The sequence below is a fragment of the Nycticebus coucang genome, chromosome 21 (genome assembly GCF_027406575.1).
Source record: "Nycticebus coucang isolate mNycCou1 chromosome 21, mNycCou1.pri, whole genome shotgun sequence".
Lineage (NCBI taxonomy): Eukaryota > Metazoa > Chordata > Mammalia > Primates > Lorisidae > Nycticebus > Nycticebus coucang.
Genome location: NC_069800.1, coordinates 55,778,869 through 55,792,912, shown reverse-complemented (window position 1 = coordinate 55,792,912; position 14,044 = coordinate 55,778,869). Strand labels below are relative to the sequence as shown.

The following is a 14,044-nucleotide window of genomic DNA, read 5'->3' as shown; positions in this document are numbered from 1 at the left end:
ACTTTTTATTTTTATTTTTTTATTTTTTTTATTTTTTTTTTTTTTTGGCCGGGGCTGGGTTTGAACCCGCCACCTCCGGCATATGGGACCGGCGCCCTACCCGCTGAGCCACAGGCACCGCCCAACTTTTTATTTTTAAAGCAAATTCTTCGAGATCTTCATTTTTTTAACCCATATACACAGCGAATTGTAGATCTTTTTCATAAAGGGCAAGACCGGTAGGTGAAGGCTAAGATTCGCCCAGGAAACGCTCACAGGTCCGAGCTCCCGGCTCCGGACCGGTTTCCATGACAACCCGGCCAGCCATCAACCTGAGGCCGGTGACACGCGTCACTTCCTGCCAGTTTATTTCCGGGTCCCAGCCTCAGGCACAGCACCAGTCTTTGGGATCCAAATTGGGGTCCTGCGGCTTCTCTGTTCGCTCCTTCGCTTCCCGCCTTTTCCTCTGTCTCCGCTGGCCGCGGGCATCGACCGTTTCTCGGCCCCAGCGCGCAGCCGCTGTCCAGCCTTCCTTTGGGCCCGCCTCAGAGGCTAGCACTTCCGGGCCGAGTGTTTCCGGGTCGCTGTTGGCCCCCGGGTTCTGGCCGCGGTTCTCCGCAGCCGGCCGGAGCGACTAGAGCCCAGGCGGGCCCGGCTCCGGCGGCGGCCGTGCTCCCTGCTTGCTTCCTCCGGCCAGGACGTCCTCGGCAGCATTTCAGGGTGAGTGAGGGGCGGTCGCGGGCGGAAACTGTCTTCGGGGCTTCCTCAGGCGGAGGGGGCACCCGACACGGCCGGGCTCCGTGGGCCCGGGGGTGGGGTCCGCTCGAGTTCGGCAGGGCGACGGCGAGGCCGGCTTTTTCGAGGCCCCGGATCCTCCAGGCTGTTCTCAGGCTCCCCATTCCCTCGCGGGCTACCGTGTAGGCTCCGGGGATCAGCCCAGGGATGGCTCAGGGCAGCCCTGAAGGAACACCCGCCCCTTCGGCGACTAGCCAAGCGGGAGGATGCCCCGATTCCTCCGTGAGGCACTTACCGTGCGGTGGTTCCCGGCTCAGGCTCTGGTGGCAGACCTGTTTGTACTCACTGTGTGTGACCTTGGTTAAGTCACTTCATCTTTGGAGCCTCAGTTGCTTCATTCGTTTAAGTGGGAGGGAACCTGCTTGCTAAAGGCCGGAGTAGGGATGGAATGAGCTAATAATAATGCAGGTAGGTGAAGCACGGTGTCTGGGGTACGGTAGGCGTCCTGTACGCTCCCGTTACTTCCTTCACCCTGTGGGGAGAGACCGAGTTGGAGACTGGCTTGTTTTTCACAACTGATGTAGCCCTCAGAGGCTGTAGGAATTACCGAGCTGGGAATAGCAGCCACCAGCTTCTGTCCCCTGCAGGGAGAGGAAACAGCTTTCTTCAGAGCCTCTCAGAGGCAGCTGCCACTAGGGAAGTCGTTTTCAGCACCGCTGAGGTTATTTTCAGAAGTTTGGAAGGCCTCAGCGTGAATTTCTCTAGAATCTAGTAGGGGTGTGGGGACCTTATGGTGTTTCACAGCCAGTGGAAGGTGTTTTGGATGTGTCTCAGGAGCCTCCTGCTTGGAATGAGTGCATAGGAGTAGGTGGGGAGATGGAGGAGGTTGAACTGCTTTCTTTTCTCCTGTTTGGAGGCTGAGGGAATACAGAACCAGCTGAAGCTAGACCTGGGATGTGTAAACCTGTGGACAGGGACAATGTTGGGACCAAAATAGCTTCTGCCTGTGCAGGGAAAGGGGCGCCTTCAAGTGCTGCTTGGGGACCGTTTCTGCCTGAATGGGCCAGCTGAGGTAAAGCCAAGATAATGCTTTGCTATCCAGAATCATTTTTCAATTGCATTCAGTGGGACTTTAAACAGATGCAGCTTTCCTTTTAGGTATTAAAAAAAAAATTATTAAAAAAGCCACTGCCTTCCTGACTATCCAATATCTGTCTCTTCATTGAGCTGCTTTTCAAAGGAGGCCCAGATTATGGGTACAGGAGTTGCTGATCAGGGCACTGGCTCAGGGCACACACCTGCCTCTATGTTTGGGATATTCACAGTGCCATTTTTTCCACCAGACTGGCTCAGCTTGGCTTTTTTGTTGTTGTTGTTTGTTTTTTAGAGACAGAGTCTCACTTTGTCCCCCGTGATAGAGTGCCATGGCATCACAGGTCACAGCAACCTCCAACTCTTGGGCTTAGGTGATTCTCTTGCCTTAGTCTCCCGAGTAGCTGGGACTACAGGTGCCTGGCTTTTTTTTTTGTTGCAGCTTCTGTTGCTGGGCTGTCTTGGTCTCCTGTAACCATGCTGTTTTTGCAGAGAGCATGTTTTTTGTTGTTCTTGCAGAGTGTTGGGAATAAATTGCTGGTTCTGTGCTCTGAAAAGACATCGTCTATGACCGGCTACAAGGCAGCTTGTATTCTCCTATTCTCCACAAAATGTATTCAGCAGGGATGATGTCAGCTGCTTCACCACTGGCCAATCTGGCTAGCCTGTTTGCTTGGCCCTAGCTTACATCATAGAGAGATTTGTAGCTCCCCTAGCCCCATTCTGCGTGGGAAGATGGGAATTTTGCTACTATGGGAATTTTTAGAACTCGACTCTGCTCATCCTGTGATGGGACATTCTAACTTAGCCAAATACTTTCAAAGAGAGCTGTCCAGCAGATGCAGTAGGATGGCTTTGCTTGAGAATCAGCGTTTTGGCATCAGACCTAGGTTCAGATTTCAGATCCACTTCTTCTTAGCCCTAGGGCAAGTGAGTTGGTCTCTTACCCTCAGTTTACTCTTTAACCTTAGGATCACCTTGTGGATTTAATTGATTTTCATAGAGGAGTTAGCAGGGGGCTTCTATATACTAATCATTGGTAAATGGCACTAATCATGGCAATAAATGAGTGAGATAAAGTGGAGAAAGCCTAGGCCTCAGGGCCTGCCAGCCAGAGTTCACATTTCAGCTCCGATCCTTTCAAGCTCTGTTGGGCAGAGAGTTTAATGTCCAAGCCTTGGTTTTCTCTTAGAGTTGATGTGAGGATTAAATGGAATGATGCAGTTAAAGTGGAAAGCCTAATGCTTAGCACATAGTAGAAGGACCTCAGTAATTGTAAGTTTCTTTCTCTTTCCTTAGTTATTTTTTAGCATTTACTTTCTTTCTCCTTTTCCTTCACTTACCCAAGTTGGTTCATGATTCTTCTTACCTGAGCTTCCCACTTTAATTTTTAGGATTTTGAACACCAACTGTGCCCTGGATCTTTTTTTCTTGTTTATTGTTTGCCAGCAACAAACAAACAAGGGTGTGGACTGTGGTGCAGTTACAAAGCAACAGACACTGAGGGGGCTGAGCTTGAGGGTGGCTGACTTTGTAAAAAATCGGTCTCTTTGAGCTGAAGGCTGACATCTTAGAGAAAAATCATAGTAGTATTTAGGAGGTTTGATATTCCTTTGTTTGAATGGTTCTCAGATGGACCAAAAAGCAGAGGAAAAAGGAAATTTTATCACAATGGCAAATGGGCCAGGTATAGTGTCTCATACCTGTAATAACAGCACTTTGGGAAGCAGAGGCAGGGGGATCATTTGAGGTCAGGACTTCAAGAACAGCCTGAGCAACATAGGGAGACCCCCATCTCTATAAGAAATGGGAAAATTAGCTGGATGTGGTGGCATGTACCTATAGTCCCAGCTGCTTGGGAGGTTGAAGCAGGCGGATAATTTTGAGTCCAGGAATTTGTGGTTACAGTGAGCTATGATGATGCCATTGCAGTCTAGCTTGGACTACAAAGTGAGACTTTGTTTCCAAAATAAAAAAGGGCAAATGCATGTGGCATTTATTAGCAAGAACAGTGATGATTATCTTCTCTTGGGTTGCGATACATTTCTGTTTTTAAGAGAACATACATACCATGATACTAGGTAATTAGTCGTTCTTACTAGAATTGAGGGCAGGATGTGCACCCAACCACTGTTCCTGGCCCAAGACCTAGCAGAAAGTGGGTCCTGCATAAATACTTGTTGGATGTGGGAATCATGGAGTGTCAAAAGAGATGCAGGTTTCGTGTCAGAGACCAGATTTGGGTCAGTACTCACATTCTTTGTATTATTCATTTCACCTACTTCATCAAACATCTCCTGTGTGGCAGGCTGTGTTAGGTATCATACTAACAAAATAGACACGGTCCTTGCCTTTGTGGGGCTTACTAGGTAATGTGGGGAGACAGAGGAAGCTAGTAAGTGAATAAAGTTGATAATTTCACATTGTGGATAAAGTGACAAGGAGGGACTAGGAAGGTGCAAGTTCCCTGAGATGGGGTTGTCAGTGAGAACCTCTGAGCGGTGACATTTCAGCTGAGGCCTGAATAATGATAGTGAGCCAGCTACAGGGAGAATCAGAGCAAGAATATGCAAAAGGGGGTGGCGCCTGTGGCTCAAGGAGTAGGGCGCCGGTCCCATATGCTGGAGGTGGCGGGTTCAAACCCAGCCCCGGCCAAAAACCACAAAAAAAAAAAAAAAAAAAGATTGAAGAATATGCAAAAGGAACAGCATGTGCTGTGCAGAGGTCCTAAGATGAGCTTGACACGTCTGAGGAATAGACAGAAAGGTCCATGTGGGTGAAGCTCAGAAGGAAGACTGCTGTGAGAGGTAGCAGGGGTGTAACGATGTTGGCCTTGGGCAGGAGGTTGAATTTTCTCCTAAGTGGATTTGTGTTTGCCTCCTGTGCTCCTGTGGCTTATTTGCCCCTGCAGCATTGGGAATCTTTGGCTGGGCTGTGGGTGGGAGACACCAGGAGTCTCCCCCAAACTGCAGAACCCAGACAAGTGGCTCCTTGAGACAGTTGCCAGGCTCGTAGGCCTTTAAGCCCTCCTGAGCTGAGCACAGATCTGCAGCGGCCTCCACAGGTCAGTCCCAGTCCCACTGCAGTCGTTCTCGGCCCCTTGCCACCTCCCACAGCCAGTCAGCAGACATTCAAGAAACACAACTCTGTCCCAGGCACTCCTGAGGCACTTACCGATCATGATCCCTCACCCAGGGAGATTTCTGCGCAGGGACAACAAGATGGAGAATGTGAAAATGCACATTCATGACCCAGTCGGAGATATGTGCCTCCCTTGATCTTACTGAGGTGTGGCATCTCCAGGGTACAGTAATTCTGACATCAGGAATGGCTGTCATGGGCCAGCTTTATATCCTGACTGCATATAATTCCCACATCAACTCTGGGCTACAGGCACTATTATTAACTCTCTTTTTAAAGATGAGAAAACTGACACCTTGAGAGCTCAGGTAATTTGCCCAAGTAACCTGGAAAAGTGGACCTGGGCTTCACACTTAGGCAGCCTGGCTTTGGACCCTGCACTCATGGCCTGCCTTGGGAATGTCCCTTGATGAATTCAGATTTGCTCTCAGCATTGTGGAAACAAGAATATTCCTGGATCTGTACATGTTCTAACAAGTAGCTAAGCTGATGACAAGATTGTATAGATCCTACGTGTCCCAGCTCAGAACATTCTATCCTTTCCCAACAGGCTGTAAGAACTTCTTCTGGTAAAGGGGAGTGCTGGCCATCAAAAGCAGACGGAAACACTCCCAGGGAACAGCAGCCAGTGTGGTCTCTTTTTTAAATTGTAAGTATGATTGTGTCATCCTCTCCTTATTTTAAACTCTTCATGGCTTCATGTAGCTCTTTGAATACAAAATTTTTTTTTTTTTTGAGACAGAATCTCATGCTGTCACCCTGGGTAGAATGCTGTGGCATCATAGCTCAGAGCAACCTCCAACTCTTAGGCTCAAGTGATCCTATTTTTTTTTTTCAAGATAGAGTCTTATTATGTTGCCCTCAGTAGAGTGCTGTGGTGTCATAGCTCATAGCAAGCTCAAACTCTTGGGCTTAAGCAATTCTCTTGCCTCAGCCTCCCAAGTAGCTGGGACTACAGGCGCCCAGCACAATGCCCGGCTGTTTTTGGGGTTGCAATTGTCATTGTTTAGCATGCCTGGGCTGGGTTCAAACCTGCCTGCCTCGGTGTATGTGGCTGGCGCCCTACCCACTGAGGTATGGGAGCCGCCTCAAATGATCCTCTTGCCTCAGTTTTTCTGTGTTTTTTTTTTTTTTTTTTTTTTTTTTGAGACAGAGCTTCAAGCTGTCGCCCTGGGTAGAGTCCCATGGCATCACAGCTCACAGCAACCTCCAACTCCTGGGCTCAAGCCATTCTCCTGCCTCCACCTGGACTATAGGCGCCCGCCACAATGCCCAGCTATATTTTGGTTGCAGCTGTCATTGTTATTTGGTGGGCCCAGGCTGGATTTGTATTTATTTATTTTTTTTTGCAGTTTTTTGGCTGGGGCCGGGTTTGAACCCACCACCTCCAGCATATGGGGCCTGCGCTCTACTCCTTTGAGCCACAGGTGCCACCCCCCAGGCTGGATTTGAACCCGCCAGCTCAGGTGTATGGGGCTGGCACCTTAGCCGCTTGAGCCACAGGAGCCGAGCCCAGTTTTTCTGTTTTAATAGAGACAGGGTTTCGCTTTTGCTCGGGCTGGTCTTGAACTCATGGACCTCAAACTGTCTACCTGCCTTGGCCTCCCAGAGTGCTAGGATTACAGGCATGAGACACCAAGCTCTGCCTGAATACAAAATTCTAAATGTGCTCTCAGAGGCCTTGGGGGAGGGGCAGCCTGCCCCTGCCCTCACTGCTAGGCTTCCTGCCTTAGACAGCAGGTGTGATGCTGTCTAAGGCATAGACTTTGGAGCCTGATTGCCTGTGCTGGGAACTCAGCTCTGCCTCTTCAGAGTTCTGTAGCCTTGGGCAGTTTCTGATGTCTCTGTGTCTCACTTTTCACATGGGTACATCAGGAACAATTGTAATACTTCTCTCCTAGGGTTGTTTGAGAAGTTTAAATGAGGTAATGCAGATGATGGAAGCACTTGGCCTGTCTGAGGTTAGCTTAGGACCTGCCTTTATAGTTACTCTTCTCCTATCTCTTGGCCTGGCAAACCTCCCATCCTTCAGGTCTAACTGTTACTATCTTGGGGGAGGGCGACTTTGCTAAACTCTCCCTTCTCCCCACAAAACCAGGACAGGTGCCCCAATTATATTCATAATGAACTTTTTCTTTAAAGTTATTAATCATGGGTGGCGCCTATGGCTCAGTGGTAGAGCGCCAGCCCCATATACCAAGGGTGGCGGGTTCGAACCTGGCCCCGGCCAAACTGTAACAAAGAAATAGCTGGGTGTTGTGACGGGCGCCTGTAGTCCCAGCTACTCGGGAGGCTGAGGCAAGAGAATTGCCTAAGCCCAGGAGTTGGAAGTTGTTGTGAGCTGTGGTGCCATGGCATTCTGTGGAGGGCAATAAAGTGAGACTCTGACTCTAAAAAAAAAAAAAAAAAAGGATTAATCACACTTTTCTTTCCTTGTTTTTTTTTTTCTTTTTCTTTTTTGAGACAGAGCCTCAAGCGCTTGCCCTGGGTAGAGTGCCATGGCATCACAGCTCATAGCAACCTCTAACTCTGGGGCTCAAGTGATTCTCCTGCCTCTGCCTCCCAAGTGCTGGGACAACAGGTGCCCGCCACAATGCCCGGCTATTTTTTGGTTGTAGTTGTCGTTGTTTGTTGGGCCCAGGCTGGATTCGAACCTGCCAGCTCAGGTGTATGTAGCTGGCGCCTTAGCCACTTGAGCCACAGGCGCCGAGCCTTAATCATACTTTTCAGTTGTGAGCTCAACAAAGTCAAGGACCGTATCTTGTTTCTACTATAACCTTGAACATAGAATATGTTCTACAGGGCAGTACCTGTGGCTCAGTCGGTAAGGCTCCGGCCCCATATACTGAGGGTGGCGGGTTCAAACCTGGCCCTGGCCAAACTGCAACCAAAAAATAGCCGGGCGTTGTGGCGGGCGCCTGTGGTCCCAGCTACTTGGGAGGCTGAGGCAGGAGAATTGCTTAAGCCCAGGAGTTGAAGGTTGCTGTGAGCTGTGTGAGGCCACGGCACTCTACTGAAGGCCATAAAGTGAGACTCTGTCTCTACAAAAAAAAAAAAAAAAGAATATGTTCTACAAATGTGTTATGAGTGAGTAGAAAGAGATCCAGGACTGCTAGTGCCCAGTGTGTAGCGAAGGGCCAGTTCTGCCTCAGTGGTCAGAAGCTGGTGGTGTATGGACCATTTTGAGGAATGATGTGCTTCTTTTTCCTTTCCTTCTAGAGCACTCCGTTGGTGCAGGTAACATGTTAGTACTTTTAGCGATGTCTCCATCTCTAAACCAGGAGCCATGGAGGAGATAAGGTTGCCCCCTTGATTGGATGGGGAAGCCCAGTTCAATGGATGCAAAATATAAGGATGACTTATTTCGGAAGTATGTGCAGTTCCATGAGGGCAAAGTGGATCCCACCCCCAGCAAGCAGCGACCTAGCAGTGATGAATACCTGCGGGTGGCAGCCTCGACCTTGCTCAGCCTGCACAAGGTGGATCCTTTTTATCGATTCCGGCTGATCCAGTTCTATGAGGTGGTGGAGAGCTCCCTGCGCTCGCTGCGCTCCTCCAGCCTGCAGGCTCTGCACTGTGCTTTCAGCACACTGGAAACTGTGGGCATCAACCTCTTCCTCTACCCGTGGAAGAAGGAATTCAGGAGCATCAAGGTGAGGTGGAGGTAGTGCAGGTAGTAGCCTCCATACTAGTCTTCCTTCTCCCTTCTTGTTGTTTCCAGTTGATGCTGAGAGGGCTTGAGCTAGTCCAGTCACATCCCTCCTCTGCTCTTAGACCTTCCAGGTTCCCCACTGCCTTTGGGACAACAAGCAGAGTAACCCCCATGGTTTCCCACCTTGCTTGTCTCTCCAGCGTTATCCCTGAACTGAGTCCCTGCCCCTGGATGCTACATCTTAAACCAGAGGGTTGGGAAGGCAGGGGCCAGGTTGTGCAGGGCCCCATAGCCCATGGCAAAGGACCTGCATTTGTCCTAAGTGGGCTAGGGTGAAGGTGGTGCCGGGGTTTACATTTGAAAAGGATCTTTCTGGCTGTTGTATGACAAATACTTGTGGACTGTAGAAGAGCTTGAGTGGGTTTGGGATAGCAATCAGGAGGCTTCTCAGATGTTCAAGCCAGCTGAGAGGTGGTTTGGACTAAGTGGTAACAGCAGACAGGAGGAGCAGAGTGGATTCTGAATCATCCTATGGCAGGGATGCACAGGAGAGTTTCTCCCAAGTTAGGCTCTTAAGTCAGACATATTCAGCCCTTCATAGGAGTCCCTGAAAGGAATATTTTTACTGCTCATAATCTGAGCCCTTTATTCATCTCTCTTTGCCCTGGCTTCCTCTTCACATATAGCAGAGCCTTTGCACCCCACATAGAAGTAGTTTTGTTCCCTACGTTTAAGAAAGGAGCGAATGGATAATTCTCTGGCACCTTATTCAGTTTGTGGTCAGCATAAGCTTCCGCCTTCTGCAATGAGAAGCTCCTAAGATCCTTCCTTTCCCTTTCCTCCCCCTGCATGCTCCATTTCAGGCTCGGATGCCCTTTGCTTTGAACAGTCTCTGGTGCGGGTCTCCAAGAGAAAATCCCACCTTTTCTTTTACTCCCTCCCTTCTCCTAGACCTACACTGGCCCTTTTGTTTATTATGTCAAGTCAACATTACTGGAAGAGGACATCCGAGCCATCCTGAATTATATGGGCTACGTGCCTGAGTTGGGAACTGCGTATAAGCTCAAAGAGCTGGTGGAGACTGTCCAGGTGAAGATGGTTTCCTTTGAGCTTTTTTTGGCCAAAGTTGAGTGTGAGCAGATGCTAGAAATCCACTCACAAGTGAAGGACAAGGGGTACTCAGAGCTGGACATCGTGAGCGAGCGCAAGAGCAGCACAGAGGACGTGCGCGGCTGCTCAGACGCACTGCGAAGGCGGGCCGAGGGCAGGGAGCACCTGACAGCATCAATGTCCCGTGTTGCACTCCAGAAGTCAGCTAGTGAGCGGGCAGCCAAGGACTACTACAAGCCCCGTGTGACCAAGCCCTCGAGGTCGGTGGATGCCTACGACAGCTACTGGGAGAGCAGGAAGCCTCCCCTGAAAGCCTCGCTAAGCCTTCGGAAGGAGCCCGTGGCAGCAGACTTGGGGGATGACCTCCAGGATGAGATCATCCGCCCGTCCCCCTCGCTCTTGACCGTGTCTAGCTCCCCCCATGGCACTTCAGATGACCTTCCACCTGCTTCCCCTAACAATGGGCTCGCCCTGCTGCGCAGCACGTACTACTCTGCTCAGGATGACGTGGATCTGTACACAGACTCTGAACCCAGAGCTAGCTACCGTAGGCAGGATGCTCTGAGGTCAGATGTGTGGCTGGTCAGAAATGATGCCCACCCTGTTTACCACAAGCGCTCACCCCCTGCCAAAGAGTCTGCTCTATCCAAGTGCCAAAACTGCGGCCTGTTCTGCAGCTCCTCCCTCTGCCAGCGCTGTGACAGCCTGCTTACCTGTCCTTCAGCTTCCAAGCCCAGTGCTTTCCCCAGCAAGGCCTCTGCCCATGATAGCCTGGCCCATGGGGCATCTCTGCGGGAAAAATACTCAGGCCAGACTCAGGGCCTTGACCGGTTGCCACACCTCCACTCAAAACCCAAGCCCTCTGCCACAGCCACCTCCCGCTGTGGCTTCTGCAACCGCCCAGGCGCCACCAACACCTGCACCCAGTGTTCAAAAGTTTCCTGCGACACCTGCCTCAGCGCCTACCATTACGACCCCTGCTGCAAAAAGAGTGAGCTGCACAAGTTCATGCCCAACAACCAGCTGAACTACAAGTCCACCCAGTTCTCCCATCTTGTGTACAGATAGATTTGACCTTGCATCTCCCCGCTACAAGGGCTATACCACCGACCTTTCTGGTTTCCTGGTGAAGTAGTATTAATACATTGATCTCAGAAGCAGAGACCTGCACTTGACCATGTAGGTGGTGGGGATTGTGGGCCAGCTGCATCCACGTGAGAGTTCACTTAATGACTCAAGATATTTCAAATGATGGCTGCTTTGTTGTCTGACAAGGGAGAGAGTCACACTTCCGTTCAGATTCATTTTTGCAAATCACTCCCTGTTCAGTTGAGTTTTTTCCTTTGAAGAAGGTTGTTATCTCTGGGATTCTCACTGCACATATTCTTCCCACCGCGAAGCCACCGTGGACTGGGAAGGGGCCTTCGGGTCGAACACCTGTCTGGAGTGGCGAGCTGGAGGCCTGTTGGCTTGTGAAATGAGCCCTCCTGCCACACTGGGCCTCTTCCAATGGTTTATCCCTTGGTTGCCCCCCCCTTCCCAGCTGGACTCCCCATGCCCTGACTTTCCTGCCTCTCCAGGTGTCATAGGTAAACCAAGTCGAGTGTTAGCTGAATTTCATCTTGTTGCCACCACAGCTCGCTCAGCCAGTGGTGTTTGTGAACTTGGTTCCAATACATTGCAGTGTGAACTTTCCACAGCAAGACTCACTTTTTCCCCTTTCTGTTGTTTGCACATGTTCCTCTTACTGTATTGTAAATAGATATTTTTGAGATTTATTTTTAAATAAATATTCAACTTGCTGTGTATTTCAAATTGGTTAAAAAATTAATTATGTAGCTATTTATGAAAATGCCCTGGGTTCTTTAGTCTTCCAAGGGAGGGCCTCATGCCCTTTCCTGTTGTGTCCTCCACTCCCTGCAGCCTGAAGGTAGAGTGGAGAGTTGGGGGCAGGAGAGGAATAGAGGTGAAGTCCCACCCTTGAGTTGGTGGAAAGCCACTGTCTTCCCTACAATAAATACCCAGACGCCTACCTCCAGTGTGCACTTACGGGGTTAGAGCAGGTGTTGAGGTCTGGATGCCTACAGACTGATACCTAGTGATGATTCAGGGACCTCACCCTTCAGATCTGTTGCCCTGGCCTTTGGCACTTGCTGAGTGTGAACCTTATACTCCGAACTTCTTGAGTCTTATTTCAGAAGGAAAAGCCTTTGGGATTCCCACCAGCCCTCCATCTCAGTCCTCTTTTCTTCACCAGTTTCCAGGACTCATCTGCAGCAACGTTTGCGATTTTTTTTTTGCACTAAAATTGGGCAGGAGCCAGCACGTTGCCCATGAGGCAGATGGCTCCTCAGATACTCAGCTAAGCCTAAGCACTTCCAAACTGGAGGCCCATTCAACTCCTCATGTGAATTAGCAACCCCTGGATTTTTCTTTTAGGGGCACAGCAGGAGTGGGGCAAAAGTTTAAAAGTAAAGCCGCTTCCTTGTGAACTAATAATATATTTTAGCCATAAATGTTTGTGATATACACCATGTTAAGACATGTACGTACAGTGGGTTTTTCCAGGAGAAAAATACTGGCTCTTGAGCAAGTTTAAATCTGGCTGAATCCTGAAGCCACTGTGAATTTGCTGATGTTCTTCCAACTCAGTTGAATGATTTTAAGGTTTTTCCAGATCTTCTATGGCTCTTTTTTTGATATATCTGGTAGATCATATGTAGATTTACAATGTGTATGTTAAGCTGAATTTCAACCAACTTTATTATTAAGACTAGTCTATCTGGGGCATTCATCTTTGATGTTCTTTTCACATTTCAGAACCAGCAATGCCTGGCCCATTCCTGAGAGCTCTAGTTTTCTAGTTTTCCATTTCCAGATCGCTCCAGTATTACAATAAATAACCCTTTTAACAAACCGTGATGCCACGTACCTTACACAGTGAGCAAAAGCAGGAATGACTAAACTCATCCTAAGAGGAAAAAGTCCAATGTACCTATCATCACGGAAGTACTGTGTTCATAGACTGGAATAGGAAATACTACAACCATTCTCTTTGGTGTGTTATCTTATTGTATGAGGTTGCTGTGATTGAGATAGTTAAATATATGCTAATTTAAAAATGCAGATGTTTTGCATTTGATTTCTACGAAGAGTTGAAATGTTGAGAGATGATTACAAATATTAATAATAAAATGTCTTCCATTGTTAAATGAAGTGTTTGGGGTTTTATGTCCCTCATCCTCCTTCAAACATCTTTGAGGTTTGGTTGCTTGGTTTTTGTTTTTGTTGAGAAACAAGCAACCATATTTAGTTCCTTAATGACAGGATTCAAATTTTTGCTTGAGAAATAATAGGCAGCACTTGAGTGCTATAGTGTAAGCCAGGCAGTTTATATATGAGACTTTGCCTGCGTGACCTCATGTAATAGTCTCAGTGATCCTAGAAGAAAGGTACTGTTATGATGCCCATCTTACAGATGAGGAACCGAGGTGCACAGAGTTCCTAGGAGTGCGACTGCGTATTCAGGAGAAACGATTATTGGTCATGACTGAGAGGTGTTAAATGACACTGAAGGATGTTATAAAAAGTTAATTCTGGGCGGTGCCTGTGGCTCAGTGGGTAGGGCACTGGCCCCATATACCGAGGGTGGCAGGTTCAAACCTGGCCCTGGCCAAACTACAACAAAAAATAGCTGGGCGTTGTGGTGGATGCCTCTAGTCCCAGCTACTCGGGAGACTGAGGCAAGAGAATTGCTTAAGCCCAGGAGTTGGAGGTTGCTGGGGGCTGTGTGATGCCATGGCACTCTACCGAGGGCAATAAAGTAAGACTCTGTCTCTAAAAAAAAAAAAAAAATCCCCCCGCCTGCCCCCCCTCCTTTTTTTTTTTTTTTTTTTTGCAGTTTTTGGCCAGGGCCAGGTTTGAATCTGCCACCTCTGGTATATGGGGCCGGCGCCCTACTCCTTGAGCCATAGGCACCGCCCTTTTACTTCCATTTTTAATCCCATCCATTTAACTGTCTCAAGGAGGAAGTGGGTTTAATGCTACTTTGTCTTTAACAAAGAGAAAACAGCCATCAGGCTCAGAGCCTTTGTCAAGATCTTAGCCAGGGTTTCAGTTACCTTCCAGGTAGTATGCCTAGGTGAAGTATGCTACTTTACCATTTACAGTACGGATAGATTTCTTTTTTCTTTTGTAGAGACAGAGTTTCACTTTATCGCCCTCGGTAGAGTGCCGTGGCGTCACACAGCTCACAGCAACCTCCAACTCCTGGGCTTAGGCCATTCTCCTGCCTCAGCCTCCCGAGTAGCTGCGACTACAGGCGCCTGCCACAAC

The 14,044-nt window shown here is 48.9% G+C and overlaps 1 protein-coding gene across 1 annotated transcript; it reads left to right on the top strand.

Moving 5' to 3' along the window:
• Positions 1–349: 349 nt before the first annotated feature.
• On the top strand, positions 350–12,921 carry SPATA2 (spermatogenesis associated 2). The gene is made up of 4 exons (XM_053574285.1): positions 350–699; positions 5,498–5,596; positions 8,167–8,600; positions 9,551–12,921. The coding sequence occupies exons 3-4, from the start codon at positions 8,265–8,267 to the stop codon at positions 10,775–10,777; spliced, it is 1,563 nt and encodes a 520-aa protein (XP_053430260.1). The 5' UTR covers positions 350–699; positions 5,498–5,596; positions 8,167–8,264; the 3' UTR covers positions 10,778–12,921.
• Positions 12,922–14,044: the final 1,123 nt, after the last annotated feature.